General features: G+C 39.5%; 1 protein-coding gene across 4 annotated transcripts in view; it reads right to left on the reverse strand.

Moving 5' to 3' along the window:
- Nucleotides 1–19,787: 19,787 nt before the first annotated feature.
- Nucleotides 19,788–23,972, reverse strand: part of STRIP2 (striatin interacting protein 2) — an 85,572-nt gene continuing 81,387 nt past the window's right edge. For all 4 annotated transcript variants that reach the window (XM_021002311.2, XM_021002314.2, XM_021002312.2 and 1 more), the window contains one exon: nt 19,788–21,870. In XM_021002311.2, coding sequence (XP_020857970.1) covers nt 21,620–21,870 — 251 coding nt within the window. In that variant the 3' untranslated portion in view covers nt 19,788–21,619. The remainder of the gene's footprint in view (nt 21,871–23,972) is intronic.

Here is a 23,972-nt window from a genome sequence, read left to right on the forward strand (position 1 = left end):
ATATAGCTGAGAATATATAAATCCCTTTCTGTTGCCATTCAGCAATTACCAGAGCTCTATATCTTTAATTTTTAAAAAAATTTTATTCTATACTATTGTGCTATAAGAAATGATAAACAGGCTGACTTCAGAAAAACCTGGAAAGACATGTATGCTGAGTGAACAGAACCAAGAGAACTTTGTACACAATAACAACCACATTGTGTGATGACTAATATTGATAAACTTTAACCCTTCCCAGCAATACAAGGATCTAAGACATCTCCAAAGGCCTCATGACGGAAAATGCTATCCACATCCAAAGAAAGAATTATGGAATTTGAATGCAGATAGAAACATACCATTGGCTATTTTTTTCCTCATCTGTTGAGTTTTGTTTCTTCTTTCTTATGGTTCCTCCTATTGGTTCTAATTCTTACTTACAGTATCACTAATGTGAAAATATGTTTGATAGGAATGTATATGTATAGCCTATATCAGATTGTGCACCGTCTTGGGGAAGATGATGGGGAGGAAGGGGAAGAAAAATTTTAAACACAAAAGCATATGGAAGTGATTGTTGGTAAATCAAAATTAATTAATAAAAAATGTTATTCTAGAATAGAAGGTCCCTTACTCTTATAGTTTTTTAAATTAATTTATTTTTAGCTTTCAACATTCACTTCCATAAGCTTTTGAGTTTTAAATTTTCTCTCCCTCCCTCCTCCCCTTTCTCCCCAACAAGGCATGCAATCTGATATAGGCTCTACATATACATTCCTATTAAACATATTTTCACATTAGTCATGTTTTAAAGAAGAATTAGAACCAATAGGAGGAACCATAAGAAAGAAGAAACAGAACAAAACAGAAGGGGAAAAAAAAGCAAATACTATGCTCTGATCTGTATTCAGACTCCATAGTTCTTCCTTGAGATGTGGATAGCATTTTCCACCATGAGCCTTTTGGAGATATCTTAGATCTTTGCATTGCTGAGAAAAGCTAAGTCTATCAAAGTTAATCATTGCACAATGTGGCTGTTACTGTGCACAATGTTCTCCTGGTTCTGCTCACTTCACTCAGCATCAGTCCTTACAAGTCTTTCTAGGTTTTTCTGAAGTCTGCTTGCTCATCATTTCTTATAGCACAATCTACTCTTATAGTTTTACTATCTATTTCTCCTTCTAATTTAATCAACTTTCCCTATAAGTATTTGGATGGAATATTACGAGGTGCTTGTATATTAAGTATTAATAATGATTCATTATCTATGGTGCCTTTTAGCATAATGTAATTTCCCTGCTTTATCTCTTTTTATCATGTCTATATTTACTGTAGGTTTATCTGAAATCATGATTGCCACCTCTGTCTTTTTTTTTCTGCTTTAGCTGAAATATAATTGCCAGCTCCTTGTGTTAATTCATGTGAATCGTATTTCAAGTATGGTTCTTGTAAACAACAAATTGTTGGATTCTATTTTCTGATTCATTCTGCTGTACTCTACAGTTTTATGGGTGAGTTCATTCCAATATTTGCAGTTACGATTGTTAATTGGTATTTTGCTTCATCCTGTCCACTTGAACTTTTTCTTCTCTTTGCTCCCACACCCCAGACGATAGATAAGGTCATAAAAGAAGGGTTTGCCTGACATAATCTTTTACATTGAACAACCTATTTTTTCTCTGTTGCAATTCTTCTCTACCTCTTCCCCAATCTCAGGCTTTTTAACTCTTTCTTCCTTTCCTTTTAATCCCCCCTTCATATTCCTCTCTCCAATATTTAGCTTTGTTTGCTTATGAATATTTCCTTACCTGTCCTGCTCTGCCTTTTAGACCCCTCTCAACATCTTCTTTGTCTCTATCCCTTACTATTTTCCTTTTGAATTTAATGTGCTTCTCTACAGAAATATCTCTTTGTGTGTGTGTTCAATTTTCTTTTTATCCAGCTGAGATAAAAAATATTCATGGGATGCTCCCTACCTCTTCCTCCGTGATTATACACGCTTCATCTTATTCACTTCTGTCATGTAGTAGTGATTTCCCTCCACTTCTTCCTCCTTTCTTCTTTAATAGAGTCCCTTATTATTCTCATTTTTTCTTCTCCCAAGACTATTAAAACAGAATAAAACCACTCACAACCCTTTGTCATTTTATCTTTTTCTGTGAACCTTTCAGATGTTAGAGTTCTGAGAAATCATTTGTTTCTTGTCCCCTATTTACAATTATAAACAATCCAGCCCCACATATTTCCTTTCCATTAAATATGTGTATCTATCTTTTTCTTGGTTCTTACCATTCCATTTCAAGATGGCTGCTCAGTTCTAACATTCTCTTCAGGAATGCCTGGAAATCCTCTATTTCATTAAAGATTCACTTTTTTATCTGTTAGTATTGTACTTAGTTTTCCCAGGTGGATTATCTTTGGTTTTCAGCTTTTATTGTTTGCGTTTTGGAGTATCTGGAGTATCCTATCCTAACTTTTCCTCTCCTTTACAATGGCAATTGCTAAGTCTTGTGTGATCCTGATCGTGTCTCCTTGATACTAAACTGGCTATTACTTGTTTGGTTTTTTTTCCTTTGACCTAGAAGCTCTGGATTTTGGCTTTGACATTCCTGGGAATTTTCATTTTGTTATTTCTTTCTGGAGGTGACCAGTGGTCTTTCTATTTTTATTTTATCCTTTGGTTCTAAGAGGAAATTTTTCATTTATAATTTCTTGAAATTTGATAGCCCAACTTTTCTTTATAATGGTTTGCAAATAGTCTGTTAATTCTTGGATTATATCTCCTTGACTTGTTTTCCAAGGCAGTTGTGTTTGGTATCATATTTCTTAGATTGTCTTCATTTTTTTCAGTCTTTAATTTTGTTTAAGCTTGTCTTATTAAGTCATTGTTTTCTGTCTGGTCTATTCTTTCACTGCTGTTCTATCAGTCCTTGTATACTGGCCTACAAAAACCTTCACCTAATCTATCCATCCCTAGATAGCGATCATCCCATAAACTCCCTTTGATGGCAAAACTCCTTGAGAAAGCAGCATGCAGGGGGCAGCTAGGCAGTGTAGTGGTTAGAGCACTGGCCCTGAAGTCAGGAGGACCTGAGTTCAAATATGCCCTCAAACCAAGCACTTGACACTTATTAGCTGTGTGACCTTGGGCAAGTCACTTAACCCCAATTGCCTAAAAAAGAGAAAGCAGTATGCAATCAGTGCCTTTACTTCCTTTCATTCTCTTTTTAGGTCTCTGCAGTATAGCTTCTAATCTCATCATTTGACTGAAACTGCTTTCTCCAAAGTTACTGATGATCTGTTTTGACCCTGTCAATCTACTCTCTTCTCCTAGGTACTCTCTTCTCTTTAGGTTTTGTGACACTGCTCTCTCCTCATACCTATCTATCAAACTGCTCCTTTTGAGCCTCTTTTGCTGATCTTCATTCAGGTAAGACCTGCTAAATCTGAGCATCCCCCAAAGCTCTGTCCTGGGCCTCTTCTTTCTCAGTGCTATGCTATTGGCGATATCATCAGCTCTCATGAATTCAGTTATCATCTCCAGACAGATGATTCCTAGATGTATATATTAGTATTGTTGTTTGGTCACTTGTTTCAGTTGTGTCTGACTCTTCCTGACCCTATTTGGGGTTTTCTTGGCAGAGAGACTGGAGTGGTTTGCCGTTTCCTTCTCCAGCTCATTTTACAGATGAGCAAACTGAGGCAAACAAGGTTAAATGATGTGCCCAGGGTCACACAGCAAGTAAGTGTATGAAGCCAGATTTGAACTCAGGAAGATGAGTCTTCCCGACTCCAGGTCCAGTACTCTATCCGCTTCACCACCTAGCTACCCTACATGTATATATCCAGCCCTAATCTCTCTCTTAAGCTCCTGCCCTCTATTACCAACTGCCTTTTGGACATTTGAAATTGGATGTCCTGGAGGCATCTCAACCTCAGCGTCTCCAAAACTGAACTCATTATCTTTCCCCTAAACACTCCCTTCTTCCAAACCTCCCTGTGATTGTGAAAGTACTGCCATCCTCCTGGTTGCCCAGGTTCAAAACCTAGGTGTGATCATCCTCAAACCCTCACTCTCTCTTAACCTCCTCCACCTTATATCCAAACTGTTGCAAGATCCTGTAGATTCTACCTTTTCAGTACCTCTTATAAAAGTCCCCTTTTCTCTTCTGACATTTCTACCACTCATTGGCTGTATGTACCCCATGCTTGGAATGCGCTTCCTCCTCACTTCCACCTCCTGGCCTCCCTGGATTCCTTTAATGCTCAGCCTAAATCTCCCCTACCCCGAGACCTGACTCCTCTTAATGCTAGGACATTTCTTCTGAGATTTATCTCCCATTTACATTGTATGTGCATAGTTGTTGAAATGTCATCTCCCTTGTTAGAATTCAAGCTCCTTGAGGGCAAGGGCTATTTTTTGCCTTTCTTGGTATCCCTATCCCTTAGCACAGTGCTTGGCACACCATTAAATGCTTAATAAATATTTATTAACTGACTGTTGAAGTAATTACTATATCTTCCACTCCAGTACTTGGCATATCTTCTCTCTCCCTTAATTTGAGGAAAAAAAATATGGAAGAGAAGTTATTTTTCTCCATAATAGCCACCTGTCAGTCAGCCTCTGAGGGTGGGAGAATATTGGGGGGAAGTATTTAGACTTCTAATTCCATCAATGTCAGGAACGATGATGTGAATGAAAATTCTCTCGTGAATGCAGATCATTAACTTGTCTATAACTCACATTCTTAGAGAGCTGTCTCATGGCACTGAAAGTTTAAATGACTTATTCATTGTCACACATTTATGTGTCAAATGACACCTTTAAGTGTCAAATGCAGGACTTGAACCCAGATCTCTTTAACCCCAAGGTCAGCCCTATATCCACTGGGCCAAGTTACCTCCCTCTAAAGTATGATAAGATAGTAGTTAAAAATTCCAGGTAGGAACATAAATTACCTAAGAAAGGACTCCCTATTTGACAACTACTGATGGGAAAACTGGAAACCAGCTGGGCAGAAATCAAATCTAGATGAGTATCTTACATCAAATACCACAATAAACTCAAAATAGATACGTGACCTGAATACTAAAGATCATATGGTACAGCTAAGTTACTTTTCACAGCTATGAGTAGGAATGGATTCTTCTTTTTTTTCTTAAATAAATTTCCCCCCAAATTAACAAGCGTTTCTTTTTCTTACGTACCTCCACTGGAAAAAAACAAACAAAAGAAAAAGAAAATCCTTGTAACAAAGTTGCATAGTCAAACAAAACAAATCCCTACATTGTTCATGTCCAGAAATATATATTAACCATTTCCAAAAAAATGAAGGGGGTGAACTTAACTAAACAAGAAATAGAGACTATTATAAAATTTAAAATAATTTCAGTTACTTAAAATGGAAAAGCTTTTGTATGGATAAAAGTAATACAAATAGGATAAGAAGGGAAGTAGTTGGCTAGGAGAAAAATGCATCAAATATCTCTGATTAAGTTCTGATATCCAAGATATGTAGGCAACTAATAGAATTATATAACATTATTCCACAAATGGAAAGCCTTTCTCCAAAAAATAAGTGATTAAAGGATATGATATTTTTTCCAAAGAAAAAATTTAAACTCCTAATCATATGAAAGGCTATTCCAAATCAGTAATGATAAGAGAAAAGCAAATTAAAACAACTCTGAGGTGTCACATCATATCCTGCAAATTGGCAAAGATTACTAACACTGAAAGTATCCTGTGTTGAAAGGGGTGTGGAAAAGCAAGCATGCTCAAGCATTGTTGGTAGAATTGTCAATTTTCCCAACCATTCTGATAAGCAATTTTGAATCATGCAAAGAAAGTCACTCAAATGTACATACCCTTTGACCCAGAGATCCTACTGCCAGGCATATACCCAAAGAAGGGCAAGGAGCAAAAGAAATAGCCCATATGCACTAAAATATTTGCAGCAGCACTTTTTAAAAAAATAGTAACAAACAAGTAGAAACAAAATAGAATGGGGGGAATGATGGAACAGCTAAACAAACTGTGACATATGCATGCAGCGGAATATTGCTGTGAATGAGTGAGTGAATGAAAAGCATTTATTAAATGCTTACCATGTGACAAGTACTATATAAGTGCCAGGGATACAGATGCAAAATCAAGACAACCTCTGCCCTCCAGAAGCTTACATTCTAATGGAAAGAGACAACACAGACGGGAATGGTGGCCAATAGAGAAGAGTTCACTCTTTTACTTAGTTAGTTAATTAGTTAGTTAGTTCACTAACATTTTCATTCTAGTCAATGTAGGTAATAGTAGGTAATGATTTGATTACAGCTCTTGGATTGAAAAGTAGAAAGCAGTGGGTTGGTGGGAGGGGGAGACTAATGAGTGGAAAGAAATATCAGGAAAGCAATTGGGAACTATGTCCCCAAATTTGATAAACTCTGCTCATACCCTTTGACCCAACAATACCATTACTAGGCCTTTCCCCCCAAAAAATCAAAGAAAAGTAAAGGTTCTGTATTTGCAAAAATATTTATATCAGCTCTTTTCGTAGTGACAAATGACTGGAAATTAAAATGGTGCCCATCAGTTAGACAATGGCTGTTTTATAAATTTGGTATATAAATTATGGTATATAAATTTGATCAAATACAGTTGTGCCACAAGAAAGTGATGAAAAATTATGGTTTCAGAAAAACCTTGAAAGCAGAACTTGTGTAATGGGGGCCTGGCACCTTCCCAGACCCCATTGGCTTGTTCAGATGGCATCTCTCCATGTGAAGGAGGACACTGGGAGATGTTTTCTAGGAAGACCATGATGATATGAAAGGCAAGTGCCTAGAGAGACTGTAGGGCATGAGCAGACATTTATTTTATGCCAGATAGTTGGGAGGAGGCTTTTTTAAATTGGCTGTGTAACTGGAATTGTTGATGTCTTCAAAAAGGCCTAAGTCAACTGTATGTTAGCCTCCTTGTCTTCAGTTGTACTCTGATAGTGTGGTGATGAAGGCTTTCTTCACCTGAAATGAGCCTGTGTCCTTGGCCTTTTCATTCATTCTTTTCTGTTCTAGGGAGTGGATTATTTTTTTTTCTGCAGGGAGTAGAATCTCCAACTTGATTGGGAGACTGAGGTACAGGAATCAGGAGTCAGAATCCAGTCTGGGTAGTACCACCAGCCCATCTGGTGCCTATTAATGCCTAGAGGAGTAGTAAGTCACTCTAGGAGAGTGACCTTCTGGACCTATGCCAGTGAAAGCTGAAATAATGGCTCATTTGACTACAGTCCTGCCTTTGGGCATGGACTTGGTAGGACCAATGCTGTGTAGGAACTGAGCTAATTTTTGAGCCTACTCCTCCAGAGACCAGGTGAGGTAGGGTATGATCCAGAGAAATTGGGGAAAATATTTGTATGCTCGTTCTTGTTATGTCTTTGAAATGAATATTTCTTTGTAAAAACCAATCAAAGTTAAGTGGTTAAATGGAACTGGGTTTCTAGTCACTAGCCCCTAACAAATAGGGAGAACATAGCTATTAGGGGCTCAAGCAAAGGCAGAGAAAGACACATCCCACAAACTCCTTAAGGTGTGCTGGAACCTCAGGGAAGGAGATGTAGCAGGCCTGCCCCGGAGAGTGAGAGAGAGAGAGAGAGAGAGAGAGAGAGAGAGAGAGAGAGAGAGAGAGAGAGAGAGAGAGAGAGAGAGGAGAGAGAGATTGTAAAGATAAACACCTTTGAAAGACTTAAGAATTCTGATCAATGGAATGAATAACTTTGATTACAAAGAACCGATGATATAACATACTCATGCTACCCTCACTCTGACAGAGAGGTGCAAGAATGAGACATGGTTTTGGAGATGGCCAATGTGGAAATTTGTCTTACTTGACTATACATATTTGTAACAAAGGTTTTGTTTTCCTTTTTTTTTTTTCAATTTGGGGTAAGGGAGTGGAAGGGAAGGGGCTCAGTGTTAAGACTGGAAAGAAAGAAAGAAAGAAGAAAGAAAGAAAGAAAGAAAAAAGAAAGAAAGAAAGAAAGAAAGAGAAATGATCATTGGTGCATTTTTAAAAAATGCACAAAACATAACAGAAGGAAGGCCAGAAGGAAAGACAAGCAGCTTTGGAAATTATTTGTTAAATTTATTATATACTTAGAAGGAAAAGCAAACAGAGTATTTGCAAATTCATATACATTTCTCTTTTTCTGTTCTACTATGTATATGGAAATGATCATTTTATTTTGTTGTTTGCCAAGTTCAGAATAATACAGTTAATTTTCTTCAATGATGAATGTGATACACAGAAGCATGGGAAGATGTATGAACCGCCACAAGGTGAAGTAAGCAGGACTAGGAAAGCAATGGACATAATGAATATGATATTGTAAATAGAAAGAACAGCAATAATAAAACAATCAAAACCAAATCAAAACTGGGAAATATAATGACCAATCTTAGTTTCAAAGAAGAGAGGTGAAGAGGGCACCTACAACAGCTTCTTTGCACAAATGTTGGGGGACTATGGATATTAGAACACACTGCATATGATGTCAGAATTTCTCATTATGTTGCTTAGTTTTGCTGAACTTCCCCCACCCCTTTTTTATTTTTATAAGAGATGGCTTTCTGGGAAGTGGAGGAGGAGGGGATACTTTGGAAAATATAGGTTATATAAAAACAAAAGTCAGCAATAAAGATTTTTTTTATAATCAAGGTAGAATTTTAGCAGTTTTTTTCTTTTATTTTTTATTTTTTCTTCATTACATGTAATGACATGTAAATCAAAATTTTTAACATTTAAAAAAATTTTGAATTCCAAATTCTCTCCCTCCTTCTCTCCCCTCCACCCTTCTCCTCCAAGCAATTTGATATAGGTTATACATGTGCAGTCATTTTTAGCAATTTTGATAGCAAATACTGGTAATATTTACCCACTTATATTTTCTAAAGAGTTGCTATTTGCTGTTCCTGCTGTTTTCAAGAGAATGGTTAGACCTCAGCTAAGCTCATAGTGTTTTCATCAACAATAGGCATTTTCACAAGATTATGCATGGAGGGCCACTGTCCAGCTAGCTTTCTTCAGAAAGGGAATTCATGGTTATGGTACATTGAAAGTGGGTTTTCTGTGCTTTTTTGAGATCGGATGGAGACAAACAGATAGACAGGGTGTTTTCTTGTGCACCTGTTACTACTTGTAAGGATTTAAATTTTACTCCTTACTGCAAAAATGAAAATAAAAATCTGAAGAACCTAATCTCTGATTCCAATGTGAATCAGATTGTCTGTACTCCCTCTGGTGGATTTACAGGAGGACAGGAATGATAATTGCTTAGGAACAGGCAGACTTGTAGCAGTAACAGAGGGAGTACTTACATTGATGAGGCCCTATAGAATCTACCCTCTTGCAAATTTTTGTTTAAAAGACCAAAGGTTCTTAATGGGTTATCAGTACTATAGAAAGTTCCCTAGTGGAAACAAAAATGTAGTAAGCACTCTTTGGCCTCACTGTCTTGGAGGTCTCATCGGGAAAAGGCCTAAACCCTCTCCTTTTGCAGGATTGTTTTTCACCAGATGCCATCAGCGAAGGAGTCAAACCAACAGCAGAGATCCAACAAAGAGAGAACAGGCTGAAGCTGATTAAGTCTTTTGGAAAGTACCCCCAACTCTGATCCTGAAACTTCAGTCGATCAGAGGCTGCCATTGGCCATGTGGTTAGCAGATCAGAACCAGTTATAGAAAGTTTATACATACTCCAAAATCTCTCCAATGTACTTCATTACATGTTATCATGACTCCTGGGAGCAGTCTCCCTAGACTCTTCCATGTGGAGAACTGTATAAGCTAAACATACCTATGCCCTCTTCATAGAGTTGTAGGGACTGGTTCACTGGGCAGTCCTCTGTTATTATATGAAAGAATGCATAAGTAGTTAGGATAGTCTGCGTGTTCTTGAGACCTCACTATTAGGACACGCCTGTACAAATAGCTTCGAAAATGTATATCTTCATAATGTTTCATCTGCCAGTGCAAGTATATCTTTGCTTCCTCCCTTTGCTTCCTTTGCACTGTTTAAGAAATCACTTTGTTCGTGGAATCATAAATTTAGGGTTGGAAGTGACTTCAGAGATCTTTTACTATGCCCTACCCAAATCACGATCCTCCTCTACAACATCTATTACTACCACTATCACCATAAGAATCTGTGTACTTGGGGCAGTGGATAGAGCATTGGCTCTGGAGTCAGGAGGAGCCGAGTTCAAACCCAACCTCAGACACTTACTAGCTATGTGATCTTGGGCAAGTCACTTAATCTAGATTGCCTCAAAAAAAAATCTGTATGTTTACTATTTGTGTGGCACTAGAGACAAAAGGTAAAAATCATCAGCATCGTAATCAACAACAAGAAGAAACATTTATAAAGCATCTACTATGTGCCAGGCACTATGCTAAGTGATAGAGATACAAAGAAAGTAAAAAAAGTTTAACACATTTTCTATCCTCAAAGAACATACATTTTTTTCTGGTAAATAGTATTTTATTTTCTCCAATTACATATAAATACAGTTTTCAATGTTCATTTTTCATAAGATTTTGAGTTCCAAATTTTTCTCCCTCCCCTCACCTCTTCCCCCTCCCAGACACAGCAAGCAATCTGACAGAAGTTATACATGTATAATAATGTGAAACATATTTCCACATTAGTCATATGAAAAAAGAAACAGAACAAAAGGGAAAAATCACAAAAACAAAGAACAAAAAAAGTGAAAATAGTATGCTTAGATCTGTATTCAGATTCTGTAGTTCTTCCTCTGAATGTGGATAGCATTTTCCATCATGAGTCTTTTGGAATTGTCTTGGATCACTGCACTCCTGAGAAGAGCTAAGTCTGTCATAGTTGATCATCGCACAATGTTGCTGTTACTGTGTAAAATGTTCTCCTGGTTCTGCTCACTTCACTCAGCATCAGTTCATGCAAGTCTTTCTAGGTTTTTCTGAAGTCTGCCTGCTCATCATTTCTTACAGTACAATAGCATTCCATTACATTCATATCTCACAACTTGTTCAGCCATTCCCCAATTGATGGGCGTTCCCTCAATTTCCAATTTGTTGCCACAACAGAAAGAGCTTCTGTAAATATTTTTGTACATGTAGATCCTTTTCCCGTTTTTTATGATCTCTTTGGGACACAGACCTAAAAGTGGTATTGCTGGGTCAAAGGGAATGCACAGTTTGATTGCCCTTTGGCATAGAAGAACATATATTCTTTTAGAGGCTAGGGAAGGCTATAATAAATAAGAATATAAATCAAGTGGTTATCCAGGTGTGCTCAGAGACTTCTAGTGAGGGGCAGGGTGGGAGTTGGGACCGGGGCTTACCTCCAAGGTAAGCACATCCCACATTCCACTTTAGAATAGCTCTAGATCTTATTATATCTGTCCTTATGTCAGGCTGAAATGGGCCACCTTATACCTTCTACCCACTGATCCCAGTTCTGCCCTCTAGAGCCCAAAAGAACAAGTCAGGCCCTCACTGTTCTGCCTACAGTAATGTTTTCCCTTTGGATTTGGTATCCTGATGAACTTTGGTTTGCTGTGCCTTCTTGGACCAAGTTTGTCCCAGGATCCTTAGTCACTAGATCCCTAATCACTAGCAAGCTTCCTAGGTTAGAATTTAAGAATATTGTCTCCTCTGCTAACCCAAAGACTTTTTCTCAGTTTAGACAATGGCCAAACCATTGGTAGAACTCCATGTGGTTTGATGGTGGGGGCCCAGCAGCAGTACTTTGGCAGAGACTGCTGTTCTGTAGTAATAATTGGACCAGAGCTCTGCAGAATTGGCTGCTTGTACACTGAGGAACATTTTTAGTGGACTAGGAAGGGAGAGGTGGCTTTGGAAGCAGAGTCAGCTATCTTGACCACTGACAGCACCATAAATCTCTTAGACTCTGTTACCTAACAGTCATGGGACTTCTCAGAGTTCCGACCCTATGGAAATTGTTCACAAGCCTCCATTGCTAAGGACTCCTTATTGGATGGGCATAGCTGGCCTTTGTCAGACAGAACCGACTGCTTACCGTGTGGCTTCCTAATCAGGGATGTATAGTGAATATTTAACAACCAGCTCTCTGAAAGGCAGAACACCCTTTGAAGTTTAATCTATATTATTAATGTTTTCTCCATTACTTTAAGTCTAGACAACCAACAAAACAATAAATCAAACAGACTGCTGATTTCTTTCTTTTTTTTTTTTCCCAGCCAAAGACAAGGTTTATTAAAGATCAGCCACATAGGCCAGACTCTTAAGGAATCTGAACGTTAGTGATCTATTGGCTAGATTTTAAGAATCTGAGCCCTGACTGCTGATTTCTGAGATGTAAATGCTCACACTGAAAATTTAACAAATGGTTTCCAATAAGAGCTAGCTCCAGCTGTCCCTGCCTCCTACCTTATGAGAGATAGCCCTTCATCCACTGGACACTGTGAAAGGGTTCCTCTGGGGGGAGGGGTCAAAGATATATTTAAAATAAAGTTTTCTTTTTTTATTGTGAATTTAAACCTCACTGAATTAACAAAACTAGGAGTTAGCTTTTTTTTTAGACAAACTATTTAACTGATTAGATTTTTTTAAAAGAGAAGAAAACCAAATAACCATAACTTTTCAAGAAAAAATTTGAAACTCTCTTTGATCCAAAATTGCCAACTACCAGACTTGCTGTCTGTAACAAAAGCAAGGGACCCTATTGACCTTGGACCCCCAGTCAAGACTTGCCAAGACAGACTCTTGTCCTCCTGGACCAGTTTTTGGAACGGTTGGCCTGGAGTAGAAGTAATCTGCCGGTGCACATCTAGCCATCCTAAATCATAAGATTAAATGTTGGAAGGGACCTTGGAGACCATCTAGTTTAGCTCCTCACTTTACAGATGAAGCCAGGTGTGAAGAAGCTAGTTGACACACACCTAGTAAGTAAGCAGGTCTGAGGGGGGTTTAGTGGATTTTAAGCTCAAGATAAGTTGAGAGTGTGATGTGGCAGCCAAAAAGCTAATGTGATCAAAGGCTACATTGAAAAGGCATAGCTTCCATGCCAGGCCCACCTCTAACCTGGCTCGGCTCCTGACTCTTCAGAGTACTTTTCCACCTTGCCCCTTGAGCTTTTAGCTCCTTTCCCTTAGAAAAAAAGCTCCCTGGAGGCAGAGGCTGTCTTTCTTTTTGTTTGTTGTATTCTCTAACACATGTTGTTCAGTTGTTTCAATCACGTCTGACTCTTCCTGATCCCATTTGAAGTTTTCTTGGCAAAGACACTGGCATAGTTTGCCGTTTCCTTCTCCAGTTCGTTTTACAGGTGGGGAAACTGAGGCAAACAGGATTAAGTGACTTGCCCAGGGTCACACAGCTAGTAAGTATCTGAAGCCATATTTGAATTCAGGTCTTCCTGACTTCAGGCCCAGCGCTCTATCTACTGTGCCCCCTCACTTCAAGTCCTACCTTGGACACTTGCTAGCTTAGTTCTCAGACAAGTCACTTCATAGCTCTCAGCTTCAGTTTCTTCATCGGTAAAATAGGGATAATAGTAGTACCTGTCATAGGGTTGTTGTGAGGATAAAATGAGACATGTATAGCGCTTTGCAGACCTTAAAGGGTCATATAAATAAATGCTATGATTATTGTTATCATTATTATTAGTATCATTTCTGTCCTGGTCAGTCTACTTCTGGAGTATTGTGTTTAGGTTTGGGCATGATAGTTTAGGAAGGAAACTGACAAGCTGGAAAGGGTTCAGAACAGGGCAACCAGGGTGGTGAAGGGCCGTAAGTCCATGTCAGGTTGAAGGAACTTGGAATGTTTAGCCTGGAGAAGACAATATTCAGAGGGGACAAGATAGCTGTATTCAAGTGCTTGGAGCTTGACCATGTGAAAGAGGTATGAAGACATAGCCCATTTGACCCCAAAGGGCAGAACCGAGAGTTATGAGTGGAAGCTGCAAAGAGGCAAATTAGGCTCAATTGGAGCTGTCCAAGAGTGGAATGGGCTGCTTTGGGAGGAGATAGTTGGAGGTCCTCAGGCAAGAGGCTGGAAGACTACTTGTCCAGAGGGTCAAGTAGAGGTTGAACTATAGTCATTGAGGTCCCTTTCAACCCTAAGTTAGTGTTCCTTTGACAGGATATAGGCAAACTTTGTTGTTGTTGTTTTTTTCTTCAAGGAAAAAGTGAGGATTTTCAGCTATAGACCAGAGAGCTTGACTCTGATTCCTGGCACAATTCTATAACCTATAATTAAAGTGATGGCTTTTGAACTCTTGGAAAGGGAAGTGGTGATTGTTAAGAGTCATTATGGCTTCATTAAGAGCATAAGTGATTCAGATGCAGTCATAAATAGCATGCTATTCAAATGTGTGGTGGATTCCTCAGGAAAAAGATAGCTAATATTCTGGATGATAGAATTGGAATCCAAAAAGATCCTCATAGCCTGAAATAGTGGAGTGAAGCTCATAAGCTTAAATTTGATAGGGATAAATGAAAACCTTGTTAGAGTAGGTATAGAGCTGGCCAGTCCTATTGTTCATTCAGCCCTAGCTAGAGGGGTACTATGTATAGAGTTAAGGTGGATCCTAACTCCTCCCTCTCTCCCTCACAAAATTGTTATGCTAGAAGAGCAATGATGGAAAACTGTTAATTCTATTTGTTCTCATACCATTTACCCAAATCAGGTATTTTCTGATCATTTAGGCTATTTGGAGAATGTAACACTCAAAAAAGAAGGCCCAAAGTGACTTAAGCCATGTGTGACTATTACAGTTTCAGAACATAACCCACACTTGTTCTCTTAAAACAATTGCTTCCTCTATTTGTAAATGCTCACAAATTGTCTCTTTAATAATATATTTAAAAGTCAGATGCAAGATCAGGAGCAAGGTCAACAGCATTTAGAACTTGAAGTATTCTTTCTTTCTTTCTTTCTTTCTTTCTTTCTTTCTTTCTTTCTTTCTTTCTTTCTTTCTTTTCTTTCTCTTTTTCTCTCTCTCTCCTTCCTTATACAGGGGCAGCTAGGTGGTGCAGTGGATAGAGCGCCAGCCTTGGAGTCAGGACATGAGTTAAATCTGCCCTCAGACACTTGACACTTAACTACTGTGTGACCCTGGGCAAGTTACTTAACCCCAATTGCCTCACCAAAAAAAACAAAAACCAAACAGAAAGCCATCCATCCAGACATCTCTAGGGTAGTATAGTAGCACGTCTCCCATTTTTAAATTCATTTTTTTCAATTAACAATAATTTTTTCTTCCTCCTACCTCCACCCTCCCACTGAGAAAAAAGTTCTTAAGAAATATGCATAGTTAAGCAAAACAAATTCCCACGTTGATCATGTCCGAAAACGTATGTCTCATCTTGAGTCTATCACCCTCTATCAGGAAGCGTGCTTCATTATTGGTCCTTTGGAATTATACTGTCTTGTTCAGAACATGGACAGTGTCTCCTCAATCACAGCCACAATTTTTTCACTTGTCTTGGAATGTAGTTCATTTGGGCCAACTGACCTGAACTCAGAGCACAGCTATTATTACCTTACTTATGCTGGCTTCCAATTGCCCATTAACTATTTTTGTTCCATCTTTTTTTCTTGTGAAGCATCTACTCCTTACTTTGCTGCTGCTCTGTGAATAGCTTGGTGGTGAGTGATGGGGTTATGAAAGCTGTAAATCAGCTTTCCCCCCTTTCTGTCACCATCCCTGCTCTCAACTGACAAGCATGCTTTTATCTCATTGGTTGAAATAAAATGAACCAGAAGGAGGCTCACAGGCTGACAATGGTTACTTTACATATGGATAATTAATAGCATTCTCTAGATATATTTAATCTGAAATGGGTTTTTTGATACAGATGATGTGAAAAGCACCATTTAAAAAGATTCATTATTATTAATCATCTCTCGGAACAGAACTAGCTGCCACAGAGTCAGCTGGGTGACTCATGAATATCTTTGTTTATGACAAAAGCCTACAATAATTCTTGAAAGACTGTTCCATGTAATAGAAAGGACATTTTGTTGCAGGGAAGGCTCAACCGGAATCTGATAACGTTGAAGATGAGGTAGATCTTAGCAGCAGTTGTTGTCCAGGGCCCACTGGTACCAGGTGCAACACATTGTAGAGATGCTAGTGGGCAGGGGTAGTGCTTAAGCAAGAGCAGAAATCTAGCGCAAGCATTTTTAACCTGGGATCCTTGTACTTGGGTCTGGTTAAAAATAAATAAATAAACAACAAATAAAAAATTGACAACTACATTTTCTTTGAAACCTTTTTTATGTATTTAAAAACATTATTCTGAGAAGAGATCCATCACCAGGGGTCCAAGACACCTGTAAAGGTAAAAATTCTTGCTCTAGAGGAAATAGTATTAGGTTTGGAGATAGAGTCTTATCTATGACATTTGCTGCTTTGTGACCTTGGGTAAGTCTCTTTCTCTCTCTGAGTCTGTCTCCACTTCTATAAAATAAAGGGACTAGATCAATAATTCTCAAACTTTTTGGTCTTTAAACTCTTAAAAATCATTGAGAATTCTCCCCAAAGAGCTTTTATTTATATGGATTCTATTTATTGGTATTTACTGTATTTGAAAACCTCTAAGACTATTCTTGACCTGCTAGATGAGATTATGGCTAAGGTCTCTTCCATCTTTAAATCTATGATCATAGAACAGCTTGCAGCTAAGGAAGCTGTGGTCTCAACTGTGGAGTATCACATTAAAAATAGGATAGGTATAACTGAAGAGTCCATATCCTGACTTCTACTGTGATTTCCTTCTTGGAGGTTTCAGCTTAGATCCTGCTTTCTCCCTCTGGATACTCTTTCTTGGGCTTCCACTTGGTTGCCCCAATTTTGAATCACCTTGTCACTGGTTTCTGACTCATGCTCTTCAAATTCTCCCTTGTGGGATTCAGGCTTACTACCTCTTCTCACCCTTGAATCTACTTCACATTGGGAGTTGTTATAATACAGTTCCTTGGAAGATCCTGCTTTTGTCTGAATTAGTCCATGGTGAGTCATCTCAGCTTTGTCTCAACTAGACTGTCATATTTGTGCCTAGGTACTTGGCAGTTGAATTCCTTCTTGCCCTAAACCACCAGCCAGCCCCTTAATAGCATAGTTTCTAGCATCCCTGAAGGAATCTGTGGCAGAGCTCTTACCTGCTATATCCCTGGGCTCTAATACCAAGTAGTGTCTATATTGGTTAGCTAATTGGTTAGGACACAAAGAAGGTCAAGCTCATGCCATCAGTTCCTGGCCAGGCCAGTTGGCTTCACATTATTCCTTGACCATGAACTGTATCCTTAGCACTAGCAAGCTCTCTTGTAAATGTGTGTCACTGTCCCCAAAGAGTGAATGAATATGGACGGATTAGCACAAAATCCATTCCTTGGGGGAAAAAAAACCAAGTCAGCATATTTGTCTACAGCATCATCTTTGTAGACAAAGGATAACATATATTGGTTACGCATTATGTATATTTGCAGAAGATTCTCCAGAATTCCATTTTTGCTCACCTGAAGTGGGTGTCATAAATAAATACTTAACTTAGTGCCTGAAAGCAGTTTCTTCAATTATGCCCTACTAACTTACATCTAAAATAAACCATTCTGTTCTTTCATGCGGAGGGTTCCAGATCAAATCATTAACCCAACTTGATTTGTATTAAAGTGTTCCCCAGGTGAAAAATATTAAGTCAACAGCATTGAACCCAAATGTGGATCACACCTTCAGGGCTGAGCTTCTCAACAATCCAGGTCAGTCAAGTGATGTTCCAGAGCTTCCCTCACTGATAACTGCCAAAGGCTGGTGAGTCTGTCTATATGCCCTGCCACACAAATGATTTCTAATTGGAAGAGTAATAGCTAGCATAATAATAGCTAGCATTTATATAGGGCTTTAAAGTTTGCAAAAACACTTTACATCTGTTACCTCATTTGATCCTCACAACAACCCAGGGAGGTAGTGGTATTGTTATTATTACCAATTTAATGAGGAAACTGAGGCAGACAGAGGTTAAGTGATTTGTTCACGGTCTCATACAAGTATCTAAGGATTTGAAGTCATACATTGCTCATGAGAAGTCCAGAACTTTTCTTCTTACTCTTCCTGTGCCATCTAGCTACCTCACTGAAAGGTCCAGAAGGATCTATTTTTTTGAGACCTAGACCGACTCCCTTGTGAAGATGAATGACAGCTATCTAAAATGTAGAATACCGGGGCCAAGTGTCAAACTCCATAAATGCTATTCCTAATAATGACTGAGTGCAGGGCCTGGAGTCAGGAAGACCTGAGTTCAAATGTGGCCTCAGACACTTATGAGCTATGTGACCCTAGGCAAGTCACTTAACCTATTTGTCTCAGTTTTTTAGCTGTAAAATGGGGATAACAGCACCTATCTCCCAGGGTTGCTGTCTCAAATGAGACAGTTGTGAAGTGCTTAGCACAATGCCTGGCACATAGTAGATGCTATGTAAATGCTTATTCCTTTATTTTCTTCTTCCCAATAAGTCAGGGGCAGGACTTTGGGACTCAGCCAAAAAAAATTCTGTGCCTCAGTTTCTTCATCTGCACAGATAATAAATCTTGATTACCGAGGAGTTGTGAAGAATGTGAAATTAGTCTGTCATAAAATATTAAACAATAATTTTTAAAAACCCCTCTACCTTAGTGCCTATTCACATGCTTTTAAGAATGTGAATTCTTCAGAGGCCTATGAAATAAATATATTTATGATTGTTATTTCCTGGAAAATTGCCATTTCATTCAAATCACTACCACTTCAATTCTAGCCTAATAGAATTCACAGACATTGTGCTCAGCAAATGGCTATAAACCCTACTGGGCACTATTATCATAGCCAATTAAAACCTTAAGTCATATGAAAGTTCATGGCTAACATGGTCACATTCTGCCCCAAAACTGAACTCATGACCACCCAAAGTGTAAAACCTAAGGCTCTGTTACTGTAGCTTTGCCTTATTTCCTTTCTGGGGCCATTCTTGCCTCCAACATCATTATGCTTTTTGTTGGCACCTCCCTGATGTGCATATTATGTCCCATCTTGTATGAAAGTTATTGGCATATACATTTGTTGTATCTCTATTAGATATGTCCTCCTTCAGGAAGACAGGACCTATGTTACTACCTTTGAATCTGTTCTAAAATCCAGCACATTTCTCTGCTGTCCCTTCTTTATTTTGGTCTGGACTTATGACTTCATTGGTGTTGGCGATCTCTGTTTTGAAAGATTTTTCTGCAATGTATAGTCTTACAGCAGGGTTTCTTAACATTTTTTGGTGTCACAGACCCCTTTGGTAATCTAGGGAAGCCTATAGGCACCTTCTCTGAATAATGTTTTCAAATGCCGAAGATAAAATACATAGGGGACTGCAGAAAAAACCAAGAATGTTGAAATTGTCATTAAATATTAAAAAAAAAAGTTCAAGGACCCCAGGTTAAGCATTTTGGTTAAAGTTGGGAGGGGTACACTGAGGGGTTAAAGGCTTTGACTGAGGGGTTAAATGCCTTGTCTGGGGTCACACAGCCAGCAGGTATCAGGGACCAAACTTCAGCCCTGGGTTTTCCTGACTCCAATTCATATTCAATACCCATTGAGGTTTCAAACTCAAAAAGAAATGGGGGGCCCCTAAACCATTCTTAAAGATCACCATGGCCTGCATACTGACTTAGATAATCACACATGAACATTATGTCGGCACTGGGGAGTGTTGCTGGCCAATGCAGGCTGCATTTTTGATACCTCTGTAATTCGGCATGCTGCCTCTGGAGGTGCTTAATAAATTTTTATTACGTTAAGTTGAGAATCAATAACAACATGCTGTAACATTAATAACACCATGAGTGAAACAAAGTCTCTATTCTTCACAAGGAAAGGAGTGAATATAGCTAGTTTCTGCAGGAGCTTTAAGAAGCTTTGCTGGAGCTATAGAGAAAACAGAAAGATTATTTTGGAAGGCATTAATTTGAAAGAGATAAGGCCATAGGCTATCTTTGTTGGGCCGAGGGGACTGTTGGTCTTTATTGTACAAGGAGAGAGGCCTTTCAGCCTTCTTTCTATCAGGAAGCTGGTGGTTTTGTTACATAGCATGGAGAAGACAAGGCAGCTTGGCACACCAGCCCTTAAATTTCTGAAGAGGCATAAATGATTTCAGGTGGAAGCACCATTGCTAAATCTCCCCAAGACACTGAAATTGCAGGGGTAGGTAGATTAATCAAGTTGGAAGGTGAAAAAAAAGTGGTAAGCCAGGCTGTTTTTGCTGTTCCATTCAATTAAAAAATAAATCGATCTGCCGTACGAATGACATAGTTTTCATATAATAACTATGCTCTCCTGTGGTTAACTTGTCTTTTGAAAAATGAAGTGGGCAAAAAAGGGTAATTTTCTTCAAGGCTTGTACATTCAGGAGCTGGGGAAATTATGGAAATAGAAAACATGTTCTGAGGAAACCTGGGTGTTCCACTCTAGTTGTCTCTTCTTAAAATGGTGTCAGACTCTAACAGAGGAGACAGGGCAATCATTTAGAAATCCAGTACAGACTCTTTAGGGAACAAAGAAAATAATCATTATACATGGTATATACTGTACTCCCACATGCAGGGCTTGGGGTATAGAACTTTATCTTCTCCAATCTAGGAATGATCCTATATTGAAGAATAGATCTGTCCTGTAGGGGAAAAAGGTCTATTGAAATGTTGCAAGTATTAGCTAGAACTCTTATGTAGCTCCACTTATAGCAGATGATTTTTAGAAGCATGCATGTGTGTGTGTGTGTGCATGCAGTGGAGGGAGGAGGGTGCATGCATGTATGGAGCCTCTGTCCTCCATCCTCAGGCTTGACTCACTCCCAAAATGGCCTTGAAACAATACTGACTTCCTGTACAGTCCTATATGGTTTGACAGGGTATGGGTGCCTGAGATATCTTTGAAAGAGATTGAAAAGAGAACCCAATTTCAAAGCTGGCATTTGGGGAAAACCCCAGGCAAAGTCTTAAGAAACCTAGGACTGAACCACAAAAACACTTGTCTTCCTTCATTCTGCACTACTAGTTACCTAGTTTAGGATAATAAGGGTTGTAAGTCTTACACTGAAGTGAATGCCATGGGTCAGAAAGCCCCAGAGAGCCTAGGGAATGCTCTCCTAGCCACCAAAGGCAAAGGGAAACAGGGAGAAATCCAGTCCAGAGTGTCCCTGATCTGGAGCCTTCCCCACCCCCACCATAAGACTCATTAGTATTCAAAGCCATTCTGGATCTTGGAAATTGGCTCTAGGGTAGCATGTTTTGGTCCTAGGATCCTGTCTTCCACCCCTTGCCCTGATCCCACCAGGTGTGTCCTGGATTTAGACCGTTTTCCCAGAGGATGGGCAGGGAAAGAAGGATCTAGGGCTGAGACAGCTGCTCCCCTTTCCCCTAACCTTTCAAACCAAGCTCTCCCCATTCTGGACCTGGAGCTTTGGATCTGAATTAAAATTAGGAGAGCTTCTAAAAGGTGGAGGGAGCAGAGTGGGCAGGATCCCATTTGTGTGTGTGTGTGTGGTGAGGGGGGTGTTTTCCCCATGGCATTCAACACTGTGTGGGACACAGATGAGAGCCCAGTCAGTGACTCTGGAGTAGCTCCTCCCAACAGATGGGCTGTGAAAACACCTCCCTCTCCAACCAGAGCTCATATGAATAATAGAAATCCTCAGGGAGTTCCAGCTTCTGCCCCAGGACACTCAGCAAACAGTTATCCACAGGTGCAAACTCTGAGTCCTGGGGTCTGTCATAGCGCCGGCTGTTAAAGGCCTCAATGTTGGCCCTTAAAGTGCACTCTTCTGCTTGGAAGTCCCATGGCCTGGCATCAATGTCTGCATGGGGAAGAGGGAGAAGGATGATAACAGAAGCATACGTATCATTGGGGTTACACCCTTCTGATCCAGCCACAAGGAGTGAATGAATGAAAAAGTTTTAAGTACTTACTATGTTTCAGGTCCTGTGCTAAGGACACAAGTACAAAAAGAGAGACAGTGCCTGCCCTCAAGTTGCTTACATTCCAATAGGAAAGTCAACATATATCCAGGACTGGTGGCCAAAGAAGGGAGTTTTGGTCTTAGGGAACCACAAAGAAGTCACTGGTGAGTTGACATAAAGGGTGGTCAGCTTTCAGTAGTTTTCGGCCCTCCACAAACTTCTTTGGAAGTAGAAGTGGGAAATTTCAACTTCTGATAGATAGGAGGGAACATGGGGCACTGTGGCTTGAATCTGAGGGAAGTTACTGCTAGGAAGACCTGCCTCCAAGCACATTTCTCTGGAATTTCTTCAAAATCTACTTAATGGGGGTAGTCTCTTAGTGCCTGCTGGAAATCCCACAATTCTGAAACAAGGACAAATGTTTGTTTCACTTGTACTTATAGAATGCTTTAAGATTCACAAAGCATTTTCCCTCACAATAACCTCAGGAGATAGCTAGTGCAAATGAGACCATTCCCATTTTTACAGATGAAGAAACTGAGGCTCTGAAAGGTATAGATACTCCCAGGTATACTACCTAGGTGGGAGTGGGAATAGACAAAGCTCTTAAAGTTTATAACTGCAGGTACAGCTAGATGGCCCAGTGGATAGAGCACAGGCCCTGAAGTCAGGAGAATCTGAGTTCAAATCTGGCCTCAGACCAAACACTTGACACTTACTGGCTGTGTGACCCTGGGCAAGTCACTTAACTCCAACTGCCTAAAAATTTAAAAAAAAATTTTTTAAAGTTTATAACTTTTGGGACACCCTCCTCAATAAAACTGTTCATCCCTTTTGGTCCCCTACATTCTACTTGGCTTTTTACCTCAGGGCTAGAGGTTAGAAGCCTTAAGGATTCTCCTCAGAGCTGCTTAAGCTATGCTATTTTTTTTTCATTTTTTAATTTGTGTCCTTTATGCCTCATTAATTGATTCATTGAGAAGCAAGGGGGTGGAGGTAGACTAGGAAGAACACTAGACTTGGAGTTTGAGCCTCAGTTCTGACACTTAGTTGTGTGATACTGAGTCTCAGTTTCTTCCTCTGTAAAATGGGGATCATAACACCTCCACACTAATCTGTCTCTCAGAAAAAAACTATAAGCAAAGTATTTGCAAGTTCTATGGCCTTATAAGAATGGAGTCTGCTGCATTATTCATTATGAGGAAGCAGAATTTGGATTGAGGCTGAGGAGGCAGGACAGCAACAAAGTGTCAAAGTAAATAAACGTCAGACATGTGTGACGGATGTCGCCAATTGTTGAACGAGTTATTCACCTAACTAAAAACATCCCAAGAATTTAAGTTGCTAATTATGGCTTATGGTCCCCGGTAGAAGAGTTCTGGTGATGCCTGGAGCAGCCCTGTGATAGTCATCCTTGTTTTCTGAACTCATCCAAAGTTGGAACTTGTTATAAATGCCAACAAGCACATGCCACCCTGCCAGTAAGCCTTTATTAGAGCTACATAAACATAGGGCAAACCTCTCTTTGTGTACCCTGAAAAACTCGCTGTATAATTAAGATTCCTAGCCAGCAGACCCTTCATTTTGGTCTACGCAGGCCAACCTTACTTTATGAAAGGGAGAAAACTGGACAGATTGAATTCTATTTTAAGGGAACTTCAAGCCCTTGAAAATGGAAAGAGCCCTGGGCTTGGAGGCAAGAAGGCCTGGCGTCAATTTCCAGCTCTGCCACTTGAAGAATTTCAGCATGTGATTTTGCCTGAATTGAAGTTTCTACCTCTGCCAGGAGGCACAGTGGATAAAGTGCTGCACCCAGGAGTCAGGAAGAGCTGAGTTCAAATCCTGTCTCACACACTTAAGGGCAGTATGACCCTGGACAAGTCATTCCATCTCTTCAGGCTATTTCCTATCTGCAAAATGGGGATAAAATAGCAGCTACCCTGCTGTCTCCATTAAGGAGCCACCCCCTTCCCAAAGCTGGGGTCTCCCTTAAGCTTTG

This window comes from Phascolarctos cinereus, unplaced genomic scaffold, assembly GCF_003287225.1.
Source record: "Phascolarctos cinereus isolate Bilbo 61053 unplaced genomic scaffold, phaCin_HiC Scaffold_1;HRSCAF=81, whole genome shotgun sequence".
NCBI classification, from domain to species: Eukaryota; Metazoa; Chordata; class Mammalia; order Diprotodontia; family Phascolarctidae; genus Phascolarctos; species Phascolarctos cinereus.